This window comes from Porites lutea, chromosome 10 (assembly GCF_958299795.1).
Source record: "Porites lutea chromosome 10, jaPorLute2.1, whole genome shotgun sequence".
Classification (NCBI taxonomy): Eukaryota; Metazoa; Cnidaria; class Anthozoa; order Scleractinia; family Poritidae; genus Porites; species Porites lutea.
Window position 1 is genome coordinate 11356902 of NC_133210.1, and position 16519 is coordinate 11373420.

At 41.8% G+C, this 16519-nt stretch overlaps 3 protein-coding genes across 3 annotated transcripts; 2 read left to right on the forward strand and 1 right to left on the reverse strand.

The window, feature by feature from the left end:
* Nucleotides 1–1288: 1288 nt before the first annotated feature.
* Nucleotides 1289–1813, reverse strand: LOC140949488 (uncharacterized). Its single transcript, XM_073398646.1, has one exon. The coding sequence runs from the start codon at nt 1811–1813 to the stop codon at nt 1289–1291; it is 525 nt and encodes a 174-aa protein (XP_073254747.1).
* A 2536-nt stretch (nt 1814–4349) lies between these two features.
* Nucleotides 4350–8198, forward strand: LOC140949490 (fibroblast growth factor receptor 2-like). The gene is made up of 4 exons (XM_073398647.1): nt 4350–4581; nt 5463–5647; nt 6358–6435; nt 8004–8198. The coding sequence occupies exons 1-4, from the start codon at nt 4350–4352 to the stop codon at nt 8196–8198; spliced, it is 690 nt and encodes a 229-aa protein (XP_073254748.1).
* Nucleotides 8199–9713: 1515 nt separating this feature from the next.
* On the forward strand, nt 9714–14535 carry LOC140949491 (fibroblast growth factor receptor 1-like). Its single transcript, XM_073398648.1, has 3 exons — nt 9714–9839; nt 13755–13958; nt 14320–14535. The coding sequence occupies exons 1-3, from the start codon at nt 9735–9737 to the stop codon at nt 14533–14535; spliced, it is 525 nt and encodes a 174-aa protein (XP_073254749.1). The 5' UTR covers nt 9714–9734.
* Nucleotides 14536–16519: the final 1984 nt, after the last annotated feature.

Consider the following 16519-nt stretch of genomic DNA (forward strand, 5'->3'; position numbering starts at 1 on the left):
AAGGTTTTTATTCCTTTCCTCACAGTACAACACACTCTCATCACAAAATAATTCTCTTTTGCTATCTCCTATTGTTCTACTATTTTACTATCAATCACGAGGTTTTCAGCTTCACTTTCAATTCCAGAGTTCAGGGCTATCAGGTTCTCACGTGTAATCTATCACTTAACACCTCTTTTAAATCACGTGACTAAAATTAAACGGAACTTAAATCATGTTTACAAAGGAGATTGGTTATTATTTCCGACACTCTCCCCCATATGTCTACCTTTAGGTGACATATGTTGCATATATCTCTAGAAACCATATCATACTAAACGTTCTTGTAACTCAAAACGATAACAAAAAACGAAATGATTCTCAAACTCTCTACAGAGTCGGTGTTCAATGTTCAGTTGGCTTGCTCTTTGTCAGCAATATCTTGCATTCGTACTCTCGCTGCCATTTCAGCGTCACGGGTAGGTCTGAACTCTCGAACCTCCGGGTTTAGCTGTTCCTGAGTTGTCAAAGGTGTCCGGTCTCACGATAGTTATAAGGGCTAGAGGTATTTTAGCAGCAGCTCTGACTTGGAAACGGTGACAACCATAACACTGTTTTATCACTCTCTTGGTCAGACGTCTGAGCCTCGGCACCCAGTGACGCTCTCTGATCCGCGCCATTGTTAAACCGAATCCCCCATGCTACGGACGGCGATGGGCGTCTTCAACGGGTTTCACTGTGTAGGGGTGTTTATCAGCCAGGTATACCGAATAATGTACCTGTACCTGTAAAGGTTGGTCGTTTTCTTTTAAACACAGTCTTTGTCGATCGTCTGTCACATCATCGCTTTGAATCTCTTGAGGGCGCTTGGTCCAAAACAGGTGCTGGTTTTCAATCTCGTCGGTCGTCAATGGACCCATCATTCTTTCTTGTTTCTTCAGGCGTGAATTCCGTATGAATCTCGCGGTCCAGGCAACAATACTCAATGTCTTGGTCAGGTCAAATTTCCCTAGCAGAACTCTGAGGCACGCAGTTGACGCAGTGGCGCCATTAAAAAGTTCTTTGGTAATTTTAGCCTCTGCTTGGCTCTCAGGAGTGCGGCTTGTCACGATGTCTGTAGGCCACTTTTCTTTGTCTGAAAGCCATTCTGGTCCTTGCCACCACAGCTTGCTGTCATCTACTTGCCCTCCTCGACTTCCCAGATCTGCCGGATTTTCCTTGGTGGGTACGTGGCGCCAAGCGATCCTTGAATGCTCTTGTATTTTCATCGCTCTGTTTGCTACGAACTGTTTGTACTCGCCGCCACCGTTTATTCAATGGAGAGCCACTGAGCTATCCAGCCATCCATAACGACGTTAACAGGAAACTCTTCAAGCGCCTTCTCTACGTTTGTGATAAGGTTCGTTGCCATATGTGCCAACACCAGCTCAAATAGCGGAATGGTCAGCCCCTGCTTCGCTAGTCGAGCCTTTGCAGTAACCAAACCCTGGCTCACCCCTGATGGCTGTCTCACAACTGCATGCACTGTTGCACACACTCCCTTCTTACTCGTACCTCCAAAGGCATGGAGCTCAATTCTTTCATTGTGCTCTTGGGCACACGTGAGAGCCCTTGTTACCATGACCTCGGCTGGTAACTCTTTCTTCCATCGTGTCCATTGGCTTGCTAGTAGAGGGGATAGCGGTGCTTCCAAGGCCACCTTCACGTTGCAAACATCTCTGTAGATGAACTTTCCCCTGATAGTCACCGGCGCCACGAGACCAAGGGGATCGTAAATTCTTGCCAGATTACGCAGCAATGTTATTTTTGACCCGACTGCATCATATTGAGGCATGGTAACAATTATCTGATCTTCTTGTTTGTCTCACGACAGTCCAATAAAACTGCCAGTCTTTGCTTTTGTTTGACCGAGCTGCTGTTTAGCAAACATGCCCTCGACTTCAACCTCTCTTTCACTCTCTTCTAACTAGGCAACATTCGAGTGCCACTTGTGCAGCGTGAACTTAGCATCTTCAAAGATTCTTATGGCTCCCTCTTTCATCTTTTTCGCCTCTGGTACTGTTGGTTTCCCGTTGATCAGATCGTCGACATACATGCTTTTGCGCAGCTCAACAACAAGGTGTGGCATACAAGACTCCCAGGTTTCAAGATGGCACTCTATCACTCCCCCAAGAAGAAAGGGAGAAGCCATAAGACCGAACAGAGCTCGCGTGAATCTCAACACCTCCACCTCAGAATGTTCGCTTGTCTTCCAATGAAATCTAAATGCATCTCTCTCTTCCTTTGTTATGAGCACCTGACGAAAGGCCTGTTGTAGGTCCTCAGTGATAAGGACTGGATGAAAGCGCATGCGTACTAAAAATACTCCACAGGTGATTCTGAAGCGGTGGTCCGGCATGCAGAGAAACATTTAAGCTTGGCACATGAGGGTTCGATCGAGACGAGGCGTCATAAACGATCCTTAGCGTCGTAGTTTCAGCTCCTTTAACCTTTCATCTTAAAATCAAGGTAATTGCCAATAGTGCATATGCCAATCCGGCAAAACGGATCACCGGCTTGTGACGTATGTAGAATTCTTTTCCCTGCGATGAATCGCTTGCGACTTCTACTATTCCCAAGGACTTTTTTTTTTCAATTATCTCCCCATAACTCTCGGTCACATCCAAGCGCTGACGTCTGTTCTGGAGGTTGCTGAGCCTTTGCAAACTCACTGCTTTATTGTTATTATGTAGCGAGGTTTCATACCAGCGTTCTGGGTGTCGTGCCAACTGTTCTCAGAACTCTGCGTAGACTGTGCGCTGGTCATGTTCTGGGGTATCTTCTAAAACCTAAGACGTCTAGCCGACAAAGTTCTGCATAATCCACATGACTCGTTTGTGTCCGCAGCATATTCGTGTTCCCGGTGACATAATAGTCCACCCCAGCTTGGTCTTTTCTGCTACTGGTTCCCCTAGGCGCCCAACGCGGCGGGGCTCGGACGTCTTGATCCCTGTATACTCGCTGGCCCCTAATATCAGGTGTATTGGGAGATATGGCTTAGAATCACAGTCCATCGTCTCAACTCCCTTTAGATGAACGTACGACTCGCTAATCTTTTGATAGTGTGGGTTATTAATCATCAGCAACTCCCGTCTTTCGACCTTCGTAACGTCAACGTTTAATTCTTCACTGCCATCAGTTGAACGTACTTCGATTGTGGAAGTTCGACTTCACGTGTGGTCGATCCCAGCATCATTTCTATTCGACGAACTTCTTTAGCCCGAGAGCGCTTGAGAAGTTTCTCCAAAAGCGCAGCGAAAGCATACGAACTCTTGGCTCCTGTATCCAGAAGTGCACGTTACAGTACTCCCTCCACGCTTACTTTCACCACGGGATAAACAACACCCCCTTGGTTCCCGGTTGCTGTCAACAATTGGTCTCCCTGATTGCAAATCGATGTATGGTGTTTCTGTCTGCACTTCTGACGATGTATTCTACTCATGCACTCAGCTGCATGAAGTCTTGGCCCAGTGCAAAGCACATCCGCTTCTGCGCTATCATCCTTTTCCTCTCGTCTATCGTGGATACGTGCGTGCAATCGCGCGAGATGTTACTCGCGTCATCAGGGTAAACATTTGTAAACGTTTGTCCATGGATTCTGCGTCGAAAAAACGAGATTTGTTCTCAGGGCGCTTAGACGGAGTAGTCATGCTTTCGAAGTTATTTCCTTCAGTCGCTGGGTTTACGTCTCTCCATTTCTTCAGAGCTTGGGCCAAACGGGGTAAATCCCAGTCTTGCCAGTTTTCTTGTTCCCTGACCAAATCGGCTTTGATTCCTGTCAATTTATCTAGCACGCTTATTGTCATTCCATTTACTCTCAATTTTTCCAAGCGTTTCCAGTGACTGGACGTTAAACAGCAGTGTTTTGTAAAAAGAATTCACTTTGTTTTGGTCGGCGCTTGTCACGGTGGGGAGTTGAAGAACGTTATTGACATAGGCGTTGACAACTTCGCTCGTTTTTCCATATTCGTCTTTGATTATGTTTTTTGCTTTTTCATATCCCTCTGTCTTAAGCGGCAATCCATCGGTGTCTACCCTGGATTTAGGCTCCAATAGCTCTTGCAAGTAGGCAAATTTTGTTACAGACGCTAATTCCGTTTTGTCGATTTCGGCCTCGAATTTATTCCAGAACGGCGTTGTTTAATGCGTTGTTCATTGGTTTCTCTATACGTCCACGTCTGCACAAATAGTCGTGTACAAGCCAAACGTTTTAGCGCTGGTATGTTTTTCAGGTTGAAAATATGGTGCTCAAACTGATAACAGTCACCGCTATCATTACGATTACTCACGAGCGCTTTTTAATTATTAGCAACCTTAATCCAGCTTTTATTATGTCCTTTTTCTCCAGATCACCTGATTCACAACTCCCTGATAAGTGGGAAATGCTGCCTGAGCAAATAGAATTTGAGGAAGAGCTAGGGAGAGGAGAGTTTGGTGTTGTTTACAAAGCAACTTTTAGAAAGAGAGATGAGATGGAGGCGTTGGTCACTGAGACTTCCAAATGGCCTTCATCATCCACGAAGCCGAAGGCACCACAGGTGGTGGCTGTCAAAGTTTTACATGGTAAGAAATATTTTAATGTACAAAACAAGAGACAAATCCGTAAGCGCTAACTGAATTTGAAACTTATTTCCAGCTGTTTATATGCAACAGAAACGAATTCATTTTATTTCTTGTTTGAACCTTTCTGAGACCCTAACAGAAAATCAGTCGAAAAAATCCAATTTTTTATATTTCGTTTGTTTTGGTTTCTGTTAGTATTGTTGTTGTTGTCGACTATTCTTTTCACCACTGTTCTCCTTCAAAAACAACGGCTAAGGCCTGAGGGTAAATAGGGTCGGAGTTCAAGGTAGCATGCCTCACCCACGCTGACTGTTCCAGATAGCGCATCCCCTCCAAGGCTGCTAACTAAGAAGATGAGGAGGTAAAGTGATTATTAAACTGAGATGCACTTAGAAAGTAGAATCTACCTGTCCTTTTGTGCATAGGAGGATGCGTGCGATAAAAAGGGATGAATATCTGTCATGCAAATGAAAAATCTAACACTGAAATAACATGCTGTCACAGGAAAAATGAAGGAGACATACCGTAAAATTCCGAAAATAAGCCCCTCCATGTAGAAGCCCCTCCAAATATAAGCCCCCCAAACCGGTGACGCAAAAAACCCTCCGTTAAATCGCCCCTCCGAATATAAGCCCCCCAGGGACTAGTACTCGGAGAATTGCCCTCAAAGACAAAGTAAAACAAAGCAGAAACGGTAAATTTACCTCCAACTATAAGGCTAGCCCAATTGATTTTGAAACTCAAATTTCCCTCCGCAGATAAGCCCCTCCGAATATAAGCCCCTCAAAAAATAGGCCCCTCAAAAAGGGCCTTCGAAAAATATAAGCCCCGGGGCTTATTTTCGGAATTTTACGGTAATCATTTTATCAAATTGTCTTTAGATGATCCATCTGAGGCACAGATAGAAGAGTTCACGTTTGAGATTGAACAAATGAAACTGTTAGGCTCACATAAGAACGTTGTATCCATGGTTGGATGCTGCACGCTTGAAGAGAAAATGTTCCTGGTCATAGAATACGTTCCGTGTGGTGACCTTTTGACGTGGCTACGCCGTAGAAGAAAAAAGGTAAGAAAATCATTGCAGCGTATTCTCGTGTTCTGAAAGGGTAGACTACCATTTTTTATGACTATATAGCTACCAGCCCTATCATGTATTGGGACTATTGCAGATTTACATCTGCAAAGATACCAATTTCATACCCAATAAAGTCCTTGTTATTGAAATCATAAGGATTTTTTTTTAACTTTTGTTACAAAGAGAAAATACTTTCTCTCGAGATTACACAGTGCTTAAGGGAAAATATTTCAACATTATCATATATCTGACTGGATTTGATACAAGGTGCCTGCACTCAGTCTACTGGAAAGCCAAGTCCAAAGAGCAAGAACTCATCCTCACCACCCATGAAACTCACTCTCCCCAAACTCTGCTAGCTAGTAGTGTCACGATTATGAGTCACAGCATTTATTTGGCTGAGCTAGCTTACAGGGAAACTTCCTTGACTTTGAACTGCATTCTGGCTTGAAAATCTATCAAAGTGACAAAATCTTCCCTACCTACCCCCTACTTTTGACACAAAAAAGCCAGCCACCCACCCTCTACTAGGTCCGGGCCTAAGCTCTCTGATAAGCTCTCTGGATTTTTTTTTTTTTGGCTTCCCTGGCTTGATGCCCGTGTTCAAGCGAAAACTTTGCTGGCACCTTTAAGCAAAGTCACACAGATGTATTGGTCTTTATTTGTTCCGAAACTGATAACGTTGCTTGCTGCAAGTCTAGATCAACGAACTTAAAGCCTCCGAGAGATCATATGCTGACAAAGAGGTTCTGAAAGATCAGGAAGAGACCAGAGATAAGGTAGGCTTGTTAAAAAAAATGTACTGATTCAATATTTTATCCATTTTTGTTTGACACTGATATTTTTTCTATTCTTCAAAGTCCCCAAACCGTTTCTTGTTTGTTCCCTGTGTCTGGTTGACGGCTCATTGTACGTAATCAAAGACTTTATTAAGGGCGCTTTCCAAAAGTCAGAACTGGCCGGCCAGACCATAGCCGGCACCAGTCATTTTGACAATGAAAAATGCTTTTTTCCAAGAGCTTTTGTTGAAACACCATTTCCTTTATGCCTGCTATTTAGGATCTGACTGATAGTTTGGATTAAAAGTGAAATTCTCATTATGACTGGAATGGTCTGGCCGGTCAGTTCTGAAGAAGAAGAAGAAGAAGAAGAATACTTTATTTATCCACGGTTGTCTCATCAGGCATATCTATAATAATTAATTAAAATTTAAAATTTAAAATTACAACTAATTTTATATATTACTACTTTACTTATTTACAAATATAAAATATAAAATATAAAACCCTGCTTTCCACGAGAGCCGTGCATTACTAATCTAAAAACTATAACTAATTGTAGTAAAATGACCCGACTACCGCAGCCCGGCTTTGAAGCTTTCTAGTGTTTTTGCTTGCCGTAACCCGACTGGCAGACTATTCCAAAGCACCGCACCAGTATAGCTAAAGCTATTTTTCAAGCAGTTTGTGCGGGGCTTTGGAATATTTAGTTTGCCCTCGGCGTCTCTCAGGGAGTATACGGTGTCACGGTATATAAACATGGATCGCATATATTCAGGAGCGAGTCCATTTAAAGATTTGTAAACCATGACAGCCTTATGAAATCTTCTTTGTGACTCTAGTTTTTGCCAGCCAAGAATTTCAATAAGGGGATCGGCACTAGCGTCATAGCCAGAAAAGGTTAAAACCCTAGCTGCTCTGTTTTGAAGCTTTTGTAGCTTGACTGCTAGGGTTTTGCAACAGCTATCCCAAACTTCACAGCAATAGTTGAAATGGGGCTGAACTAATGAGTTAAATATGGTCATTAAGGTGTTTACAGGGACAAAAGGTCGTACACGTTTCAGTGCGCCAATACCAGATGCAATCTTCTTTGTGATTTCATTTATATGTGTAGTCCATTGAAAGGTTTTCATCAACATACACACCCAGAGATTTAGCCTGGGAAACCTGTTTGATTGGCGTCCCATTGATAGTTAAGTTTGGAGCTGACTGGAAAGTACGCAACCTTTGTCTAGACCCAATGAGCATAAACTCAGTTTTTGATTCATTAAGTGTCAGTATGTTAGCGATAAGCCATTGATTTACATTCGCAAGATCTTGGTTCAGATAAAATTCAATATCTTTCACGTTGTTACTTGCGAAGGTTAAATGTGTAAAGAGAAATGGAAAGCGTCCTAAGACGACATTAAGACACTGAAATTGTTTCCATGCTTGTAAAAATCACCAAAAAGTTATTATGTTTAATGCTCTCTGATAAAATTTGTTTGATGTCATTTTTATGGGGTGGTATAAGAGGGAGGGTGGAACACTCTTATAGGGTGGATTGAACGGTCTTTCCTTCTTCGTAGCAAAAACAAGCAGGCAAACTTTTGAAGAAAACGGAAAAGGAGGAGCAGGCTCAGGTCACAATGGAAATGATCTCATTGCGCCAGAGTGGCGTCCCAAACGACATGGTGTCAGCCACTCACAGTCTCCCTGATGTAAGAATTTTAATAAACACACTCAAGCCACAAGCGGCCTTGTCTGCATCCTTGGAGGCCTAGGGGCAGTCAGGTGGTTCGGGAAAAAACGTTTGAGCCCCTGATTACCGACTCTCACCAGACCATTTTCAAACAATCGAGCGAGTGTTGACTCCCGATGGGGCACAAAAAAAATGCTTTGTATTATTTTGCCCAATGGGCGAACAGGGGCTCCTATTTTCTTTTCGTGTGTTCGTACACGACGGCTATTATCTCGCCATACTTTCACCAAGGTTGGGCGTGCAAGGGGAATCTTGGCTTTTCCCACTTTGCCCCTTCCAGAAACTTAGGAACTACTGATTATTTGGGAAGACGTTTCAGATGCTATCAGCAGGACCTAGACCATTCTGTCACAAGCAGGGTGCAAAGAAAGTCAGTTTTACAGCCTGCCATTCCGGCAAGCTGTAGCTAGTATGTACTAGCCCACAAGTCATTTCAACTAGCCCCCAAACCCTTTTTGATTAGCAAGACTGATTACCATCCTTCTGTAATTTGAATTTCCCCAAAAAACAGCAATTGCCCGATAGCAAAATCCACTAGCCCCGGGATATCGGACACGACTTTCTTTACACGCTGCACAAGATATCTTAAATGATATTTACGATGGCGTGATCGCTAAGGATCGATGCAAGCTTGAATACGTGTTGTAAGCTCAAGTTTATGTTTTTAGATAAGCATCTTTTAAATACCCTTTCATACGTTTCCAAATTTAGTTTTCGGGTAGACAGTTGCAGTTTCTTTGAATTCATGGACGGGCTTTAAATCGAACTGAAACTTTCCTGACAGCGTGTATTTCTTTGGTGCAAGAGCCAAACAAGTATCATAATTGCGAGACAATAGCTGTCGTGTACGAACACACCAAAAGAACTCAGGAGATGGTGTCTATCGATTGGGCACAATAATACGAAGCATTCTTTGCACACAGTCAGCTTGACCGTTTGGAAATAATTTAGTAACGGTCGTCACCCAGGGGCTTTTCCGCCCTTGCTTGAAAACTATTTTTTGCCGCGCCTTTTCTCCCGACCCCACTGACTGCCTCTGGCTCTCCGAGGATGCCTTGTCTCGCGATACGAAGGGTGTAACATGATATATTTCATTCCTAAGAGCATTGGGCGAAGCGAAAGGTGACGTTTCAGTGACTGAAGAGATATCACGTAACAAAAGACTATTGTTATTGAATTAAATATCGTGGTTTTTGAAGAATGATAAATAAAATTTCCACCTTATTTCAGTGGAACTTTAAATGAACAAATTCACCTCCTTTCTGTCTTCTGTTAGTCGAATTACATTGTTTTAGCACAAGTACCCCGAAACTCATGGAAGATAATTATTAGTACATAAGATTTTAGAGCATGATTTAAATTGGGCTTTAAGCTGAGGGAACTAGCAAATAAAACAATAAGAAGAAAAAGGCATTAGTCTGCCTAAACTTGCGTGATATTTTAATTTTTAGTTACAGACAGTAGCTTCTAACAATGTAATGTTACAATTTTCTTACATATAAATTAATCGCCTTTTTTAAAAATCATTTAGCAAAGGTTCGCCTTTAATAGTGAGGCTATGGACGATGAACGTTCTGCACACGAGGAACAAGTGAACATTGCAGAGCAAAGCGACAAAGATGCCGTTCTTGAAGTGATTCCCTCAACTTCCGCTACAAATCAAGTAAGAAGTTTTATAATTATTTACCATTACAAGTAATGAGGGTATGGGTATGCGGGTACTTGGTGTACTTAGTGCATTTGGTGCGTCAGGGTCATGAGCCTCCCTACCCTGCAATGCATAGTTCCGGGTAGCCCTTGGGCAAGGCGTAACACCCGTTAGGCCTGTAAAGGTCACGAAACTGTTGCCTGGCAGTCAGGGTTTTTTTTGCCACAGGCTAAGGGAGACAACCCCTACAGAAAACGAGCCCAGCGCTGGAAGGTCTGGCGCTCCTCCAGCATCGCTTGCTGGGATTTGTCTCAGTGAGCCCAGCAAAACATTGATATGGACAGAAATTGATTATCTCTTCTATAGTATTGTTCTCCCTAACCTAATCTACGGACTATCTGTTTATGGTGCCTCCGATGCGGAAATTAATGTCCGTCAGCAATTTTTAGACAGATGCTATAATTTAAGCTTTATATCTACACAGTTAAGTATTAGCTCATTACTACAAAAACAAGATAAAGCGATTTTTCAAAAAGCTAAACAGCATGATAACCACCCTCTGAAGGTGTGCTTACCGCAAGAAAAGAACAATCTAACCTACAATCTTCGACGTAAAAGCTTCCAAAGGCCCTAGATAAACACCGAGCGTTATAAGAACACATTTGTAAATAGACAACCTTTTATGATAGTTTATGTCAGATATGTGTAACTAGTTTTTTGCATTTTTTAAAATGTTTTTATTCTATTGTAATTTAGATGAACTTTTAATCTTTTTATCCTGTAACATTGAATATGTGTTTTTATCTTATGAGCAATAAAGACATTTATTATTATTATTATTATTATTATTATTATTATTATTATTATTATTATTATTATTATTATTATTATTATTGATAAACACTCTAAACTTCCCTACATTCTTGCTCGGTCCTCGCCGGAATAAACAAGGGCCGCGTCCCCATGTTGGAGTTGATAAGTCTGCTACTGGTGGACTCTTAAGATGCAAGATAAACACTCTGGTGTCAACTTTTAACATCCGTTCACTCAACTCCATTAAGATGATTGGAGAGCTTACCGCGCTGGCAGAGGAGAAAGGAATATCTGTTGTTTGTCTGCAGGAACATCGAAAATTTCACGATAGTGCGGACGTGTACTATACTGATGTCGGCAAAGGCTGGATCTTGGCCACTTCCTCGTGCTGGAGGAAGTCCGTGAACAGTTGCGTGGGAGGAGTGGGTATGCTACTAAGGCCCTTCTGCTTACAACTCCCTCGAGGGCAATATTGTGGTAGTGAATAGCAGAATCATCGTGGCAAACTTAAGTGACAACCCTGCTACTACTATTATATGCTGCTCAGTCCAACGAACTGCTCGGGTGACAGCGATGCTCTAGACTCCTACAACACACTCTCTGAACTAATAAAGAAGCTACCTGGACATAACCTTAAGATCATATGTGGTAATATTTGAATGCACAAATCAGTCCCTTAGACTGTAATGGGTTTAGCTTCGGAAAAAAGACGTTTATGTTGAATATGGCTAATGCATGTGAGCTTATAATTTATAACATACGCTTCCAAAAGAGCTTTAAAAGTTGTGGACGTTCATGTACCCAAATGGTTGCAAAGCCAAACTTGATTATATACTGGTAAACAGGAAATAGTGGAACAGTGTCTCAAAGACTGTAAGGCATATGACCCTCTCAGTACAGTACATTCAGACCATAAAATTGTCGTAACTAAACTACGCCTCAGTTTGCTAGCCAATGGGAAAACAACTGCCAAACGCACCAGTTTCGACTGGCATTGTTTTAGCACCAGCCATTCTGTAAGAGAGTCTCATACTGTGGAAGTTAAGAATCGCTTTGAGGCCCTGTACCAGCTTGAGGAAAAACACACTGTGAACGATCTGTATACTACGATGATCAAGGCCCAAATGGATACAGCTGAGAAGTGTATTCCTAAGAAGAAACGAGTGAAAAAACGAGTGCCCTGGGAGAAAGAACTTGTCAAGGAGAAAAGGAACGAGTTGAAGAAAGCCTATTTGAAAAATAAGCGTCTCCCCAACTCGGACAATGCGAACTACCTAAAACAAGCGAAAGAGGAACTTCAAGCTGCATATGACAGCGAACAAGTGGAATATCTGGCCCAGAAATGCGCTGAGATTGAAAACGCTGCAGTGCAGCATCAGGCAAAAAAAAAACATGGGATACTATTAATGAGATAACGGGAAGGACCTCATCAGCTACAGGTCGTCTTATAAAGGCGAAACTGCTGAAGTGAGGCTGGAAAAATTGAGGGACCATTTTGCCACACTCTTAGGCCAACCTGAGGCCGAAAACAGGACCCCAGTAAGTAAATTGTACAGGATACTATTCCGATCAGTACTAATGCCTCCACTTTCGAAGAACTCAATACCAGCATCAACACATTTGCCAACAATAAGGCACTTGGCATAGATGAACTCCAAGCTGAGGTATAGAAAAGTGGCTCACTCAATGACCGGTTGCTAGACGTGTGTAATAAGATGCTTGAAGGTAGTGGAAAATCTGAGCTATGGTCCAAGAGCATTACAAACCCCGTACCCAAAAAGGGCGATCCCAGTGAACCCCAGAAATATCGTGGTATTGCCCTAATTCCAACAGCAGCTAAGATCTATAACAGAATGCTTCTTAACTAGATCCGCCCCCACTTAGAACCCCTGCTGCGCACAAATAAAAACTGGTTCCAACCAGGAAGATCAACAGTTGCTCAGGTACTTACTCTTCGAAGATTTGTTGAAGGCATAAAGGCCAAGAATCTAACAGCAGTTCTTACCGTTGTGGACTTCAAAAAGGCGTTTGACTCTGTGAACAGAGACAAAATGCTTGACATTCTGAAGGCTTACGGCATCCTAAATCAAATAGTATTGGCTAGAGCGTTGCTGTATCAAAACAATGAAGCGAAAGTTTGCTCACCTGGTGGAGAAACAGATTTCTTTGCTTTCCATGCTGGAATATTGCAGGGTGACACGTTAGCTCCGTTCCTGTTAATCATAGCATTAGACTACGCAATGAGATCCGCAATTGAAGGCAACGAAGACCTTGGATTTACACTGACTGAGAGAAGAAGTCGTCGCTCTCCCGCAGTTATGATCACTGACACAGACTTTGCTGATGATATCGCATTGATTTCAGATAACTTGGAAAAAAGCCCAATCACTGCTAGAGGGAGTTGAAACTGCTGCCACAGAAGTTGCTCTGCACATTAACACCGGCAAGACTGAATACATGGCCTACAACCTCCGACACAGGGCGACCTTACTACCCTAGTCAATTCAAAGCTAAGACAAGTGGACGATTTCAAGTACCTTGGCTCTTGGATAGATTAAGTGATCATTACGTTTCTTTAGAGTTTTAGTTGAATCTGTTCTATTGTACGGTCAGAGAGTTTGACATTGACTACTGCACTGGAAGGACAACTTGAAATAAATAGACAATAAATGAACGAAATAAATAGACAACTATTTTAATTTTTACTTTCGACTAAAGGAGAACGCAACATAATAATCGCTGTAGGTCAGGTGTTACTATAGCCGTCATGCTATTTTCGTCGTTGGTGTACTACTTCCGCGCATGCGCCTTCTTGAATTACGTCACAACCTCTCGTTTCAATGCTATTTTAGTCGTAGACTCGACACTGGCTGTGGCTTCCTGGGTAAACTTCACCCGGTGAAGCCACAAAGGCTTTCTTTAACTGTCGTGGTTTAGTTCATCCCAGATATTTTGAGAACAGACTTCTGAAGCAAGGATACGTGTTTTATAGCTCTAAATCTGCCACTCTTAAGCTAAACTCTTAAGCAAAAGCTGCGTCATAGCGATTAAGTCGATCTGTACGATTTCTTCGAGTTGTTTAAGCTAGACCATTTTTTTTTTGTAAATTTCCCTAAGGATGTGGAGTGGAAAGTAACGGAAAAAGACTGGCTACTAAGCAGCCAAGCGGCAACAGGAAAAAGTCAAGCGAAGCCTTCACCCACCATGCCACCTGTAATCGAAAGTATACACGAGGATCTCAGCAGTGATGAAGAAGACGAGGAGGAGAACTTTCAAGCCAAACAACTCTTTTTATTTGCTTGGCAAATTGCTAAAGGAATGGTAATTACTATATTATTATTTTCTGAGAAACGTTGCTTCCATTCAGGTTTTGTTTTTATCCTTCAAAGATCGTTATCAAAGACTATTCCACAAGCAAGAAATAAAGGATAAATAAGTTAATTTTCTAGATGATTAATGGTTTTTAGAGGAGAAATTGTCATAGTCGATCGAACCAAATTCAGCATGTTTTGTCTGAACTTGAATCAGCCGTTTAGATCAGTTCAGTTGTGATATTTTACTTTTGATTATTGGTTCCTATAATTTTCACGTCTTCACCCATGCCTTTTTAGGAAATAGTAGCACCGCAACTGAAGTTTTATGGTACTTATTTTCATTTTTTCTCTTTCCTTCTGAAAATTAGAATCATCTCGCCGAAAACAATCTTGTTCACAGAGACCTTGCTGCCCGTAATGTTCTTGTTGGCCGTGACAACCAAATCAAAGTGTCAGACTTTGGGTTGATGAGACAAATCTATGAAGATGTGAGCAGCTCAGCAAAGTCCAAAAAACTTCCTGTAAAATGGATGGCCCCCGAAGCACTTTATCAAGGCCTTTACACCACTAAAAGTGACGTGTGAGTATAAAAAAATCCCACTCTTTTAAACACATTTCAATAAATTAGTGCTTAGAAAACCTCAGTCAGATTCCCTACACTTATGTCCAGAAATGCATGCAATGGCGAAAATGGCAAAACTGGCGAAAAATCGCCAGCCTCTGGCGATTTGAATTGGATGCCAAAAGTGGCCCCTTGGAGGCTGGCGATTTTGGCGAAATTGGTGATTTGGCAAAAATCGCCAGAGGGCTGGTGATAATAGCGATACACGTCCCAGACCCTTGGAGACTGGCAATTTTGATGAAAATGGCGATTGTAGCGAAATTGGCAATTTTGGCAAAAATTGCCAGAAATGCATGCAATGGCAAAAATGACAAAAAATTGCCAGCCTCTGGCGATTTGAATTGGATGCCAAAAGTGGCCCCTTGGAGGCTGGCGATTTTGGTGAAAATGGTGATTTTGGCGAAATTGGCAATTTTGGCAAAAATCGCCAGAGGGCTGGCGATATCCAGAATGTGGCAAAATATTCAAATTGGATGCCAAAAGTGGCCCCTTCAAAGTAGGTAACTAAGTTCAAATTACTTGCCTAATAAGAGGCCCCAATAACTGTGAGGCAACATTTATCAAATACAACTGAATCAAATATATGACGAAACGGCTTTACCTAACTGTCAAACAACATTTATCAAATACAACTGAATCAAATATATCTGAAAACAACAAATGGAAGTCGTTTCAGTTAAGCTTATGTATTTGTGCCATGTACTTCATAGGTTAAGTAAACATTTCCTTACTTTCGATGTCGCTTGACTTACCAAAAGTGATGTTATGCGCTGAAATATCACACTAGCATCATTTGCTTTTGTATGGTTCATTCCTTTCAAAGACTTACAAGTCTACTAATTACTCGAGGAGAGAACTACCAAGTCCTTGAAATCATAATAATTCCTTGCCATGGACACTCTAACTTTTGAGGTTCGATGTAGACATTAAAAATCCCCATTGGTTACAATTCTCTTCACATTGGTTCCATTAAATTGTGAGGCAGCCTTAAATCAAAAGCGATTGCGAAACGCATGTGGTTCCTCGCTAAAAGATGCTTTCACGATAACCAGTGTGTGCCCTTCATTCTTTTTTGGTTCTCCACTATACACATTATCTTCTTCCGTCGTTTTAAACTCTTCACTTTCCTCTCGAACTTACTTGCTTTCCTCTTTAGAGAAACGGTCCCCTAAAAGTAACGAAAGCCGAAATGTCCAGCAGCTTGCGTCCGCCATTTTGAAATGTGTGAATTCTTTCACTTTATGTAAACCTCCACAAAATGTCACTCCTGCCCAATACTTCACCGCATTTATTGAACATAAACATTGGATCAAAGTAATAACTTGTTTGTCTCTTTCATAAAACATATCCCATTGAAACTAATTCTGTATCTTTTCATCAGCTAAATATATAAAAAGATAGTGTACATGTTTACCTCGTTCTTCAAAAATGTGTCCCATTATTGCTTTATGAGGTGGGGCCAGAAATTTAGAAATGTATTGTTTTTTTTTGCGCTGAGACCACCAAACCAATTCTCAGTAAAATATGTGTTCCATTAAATTGCTAATGCTAATGCTCGTCGAAACACGTCACCCGGCCTTCTTTCCTTCTATTCTAACGATTGCCTGAGAGTCCCTGTGAACGACATTAATCGTTTTGCTTACATAAGGTGACCACCAAAGTCGGCTGGGAATGACATTAATCGTTTCTGCTTACATAGAGTAATTATCCAAAATAGACTATTTCAACATGGCCGCCGCGCCTATATAACAACTACTAAACCTTACACGTTCATGTTCTGTGAAACCGCAATGAACCAGCTCTTTTATATATACTGGTACGATTGAACGCCATTATAACAAACAGGATGGATATGCAAGGCAATACGGACCATCTAAATTAGATGGTCCGTATTATTATTATCTGAATGCGTAGCCAAGAACCAACCTGGATTCCTCATAACATAT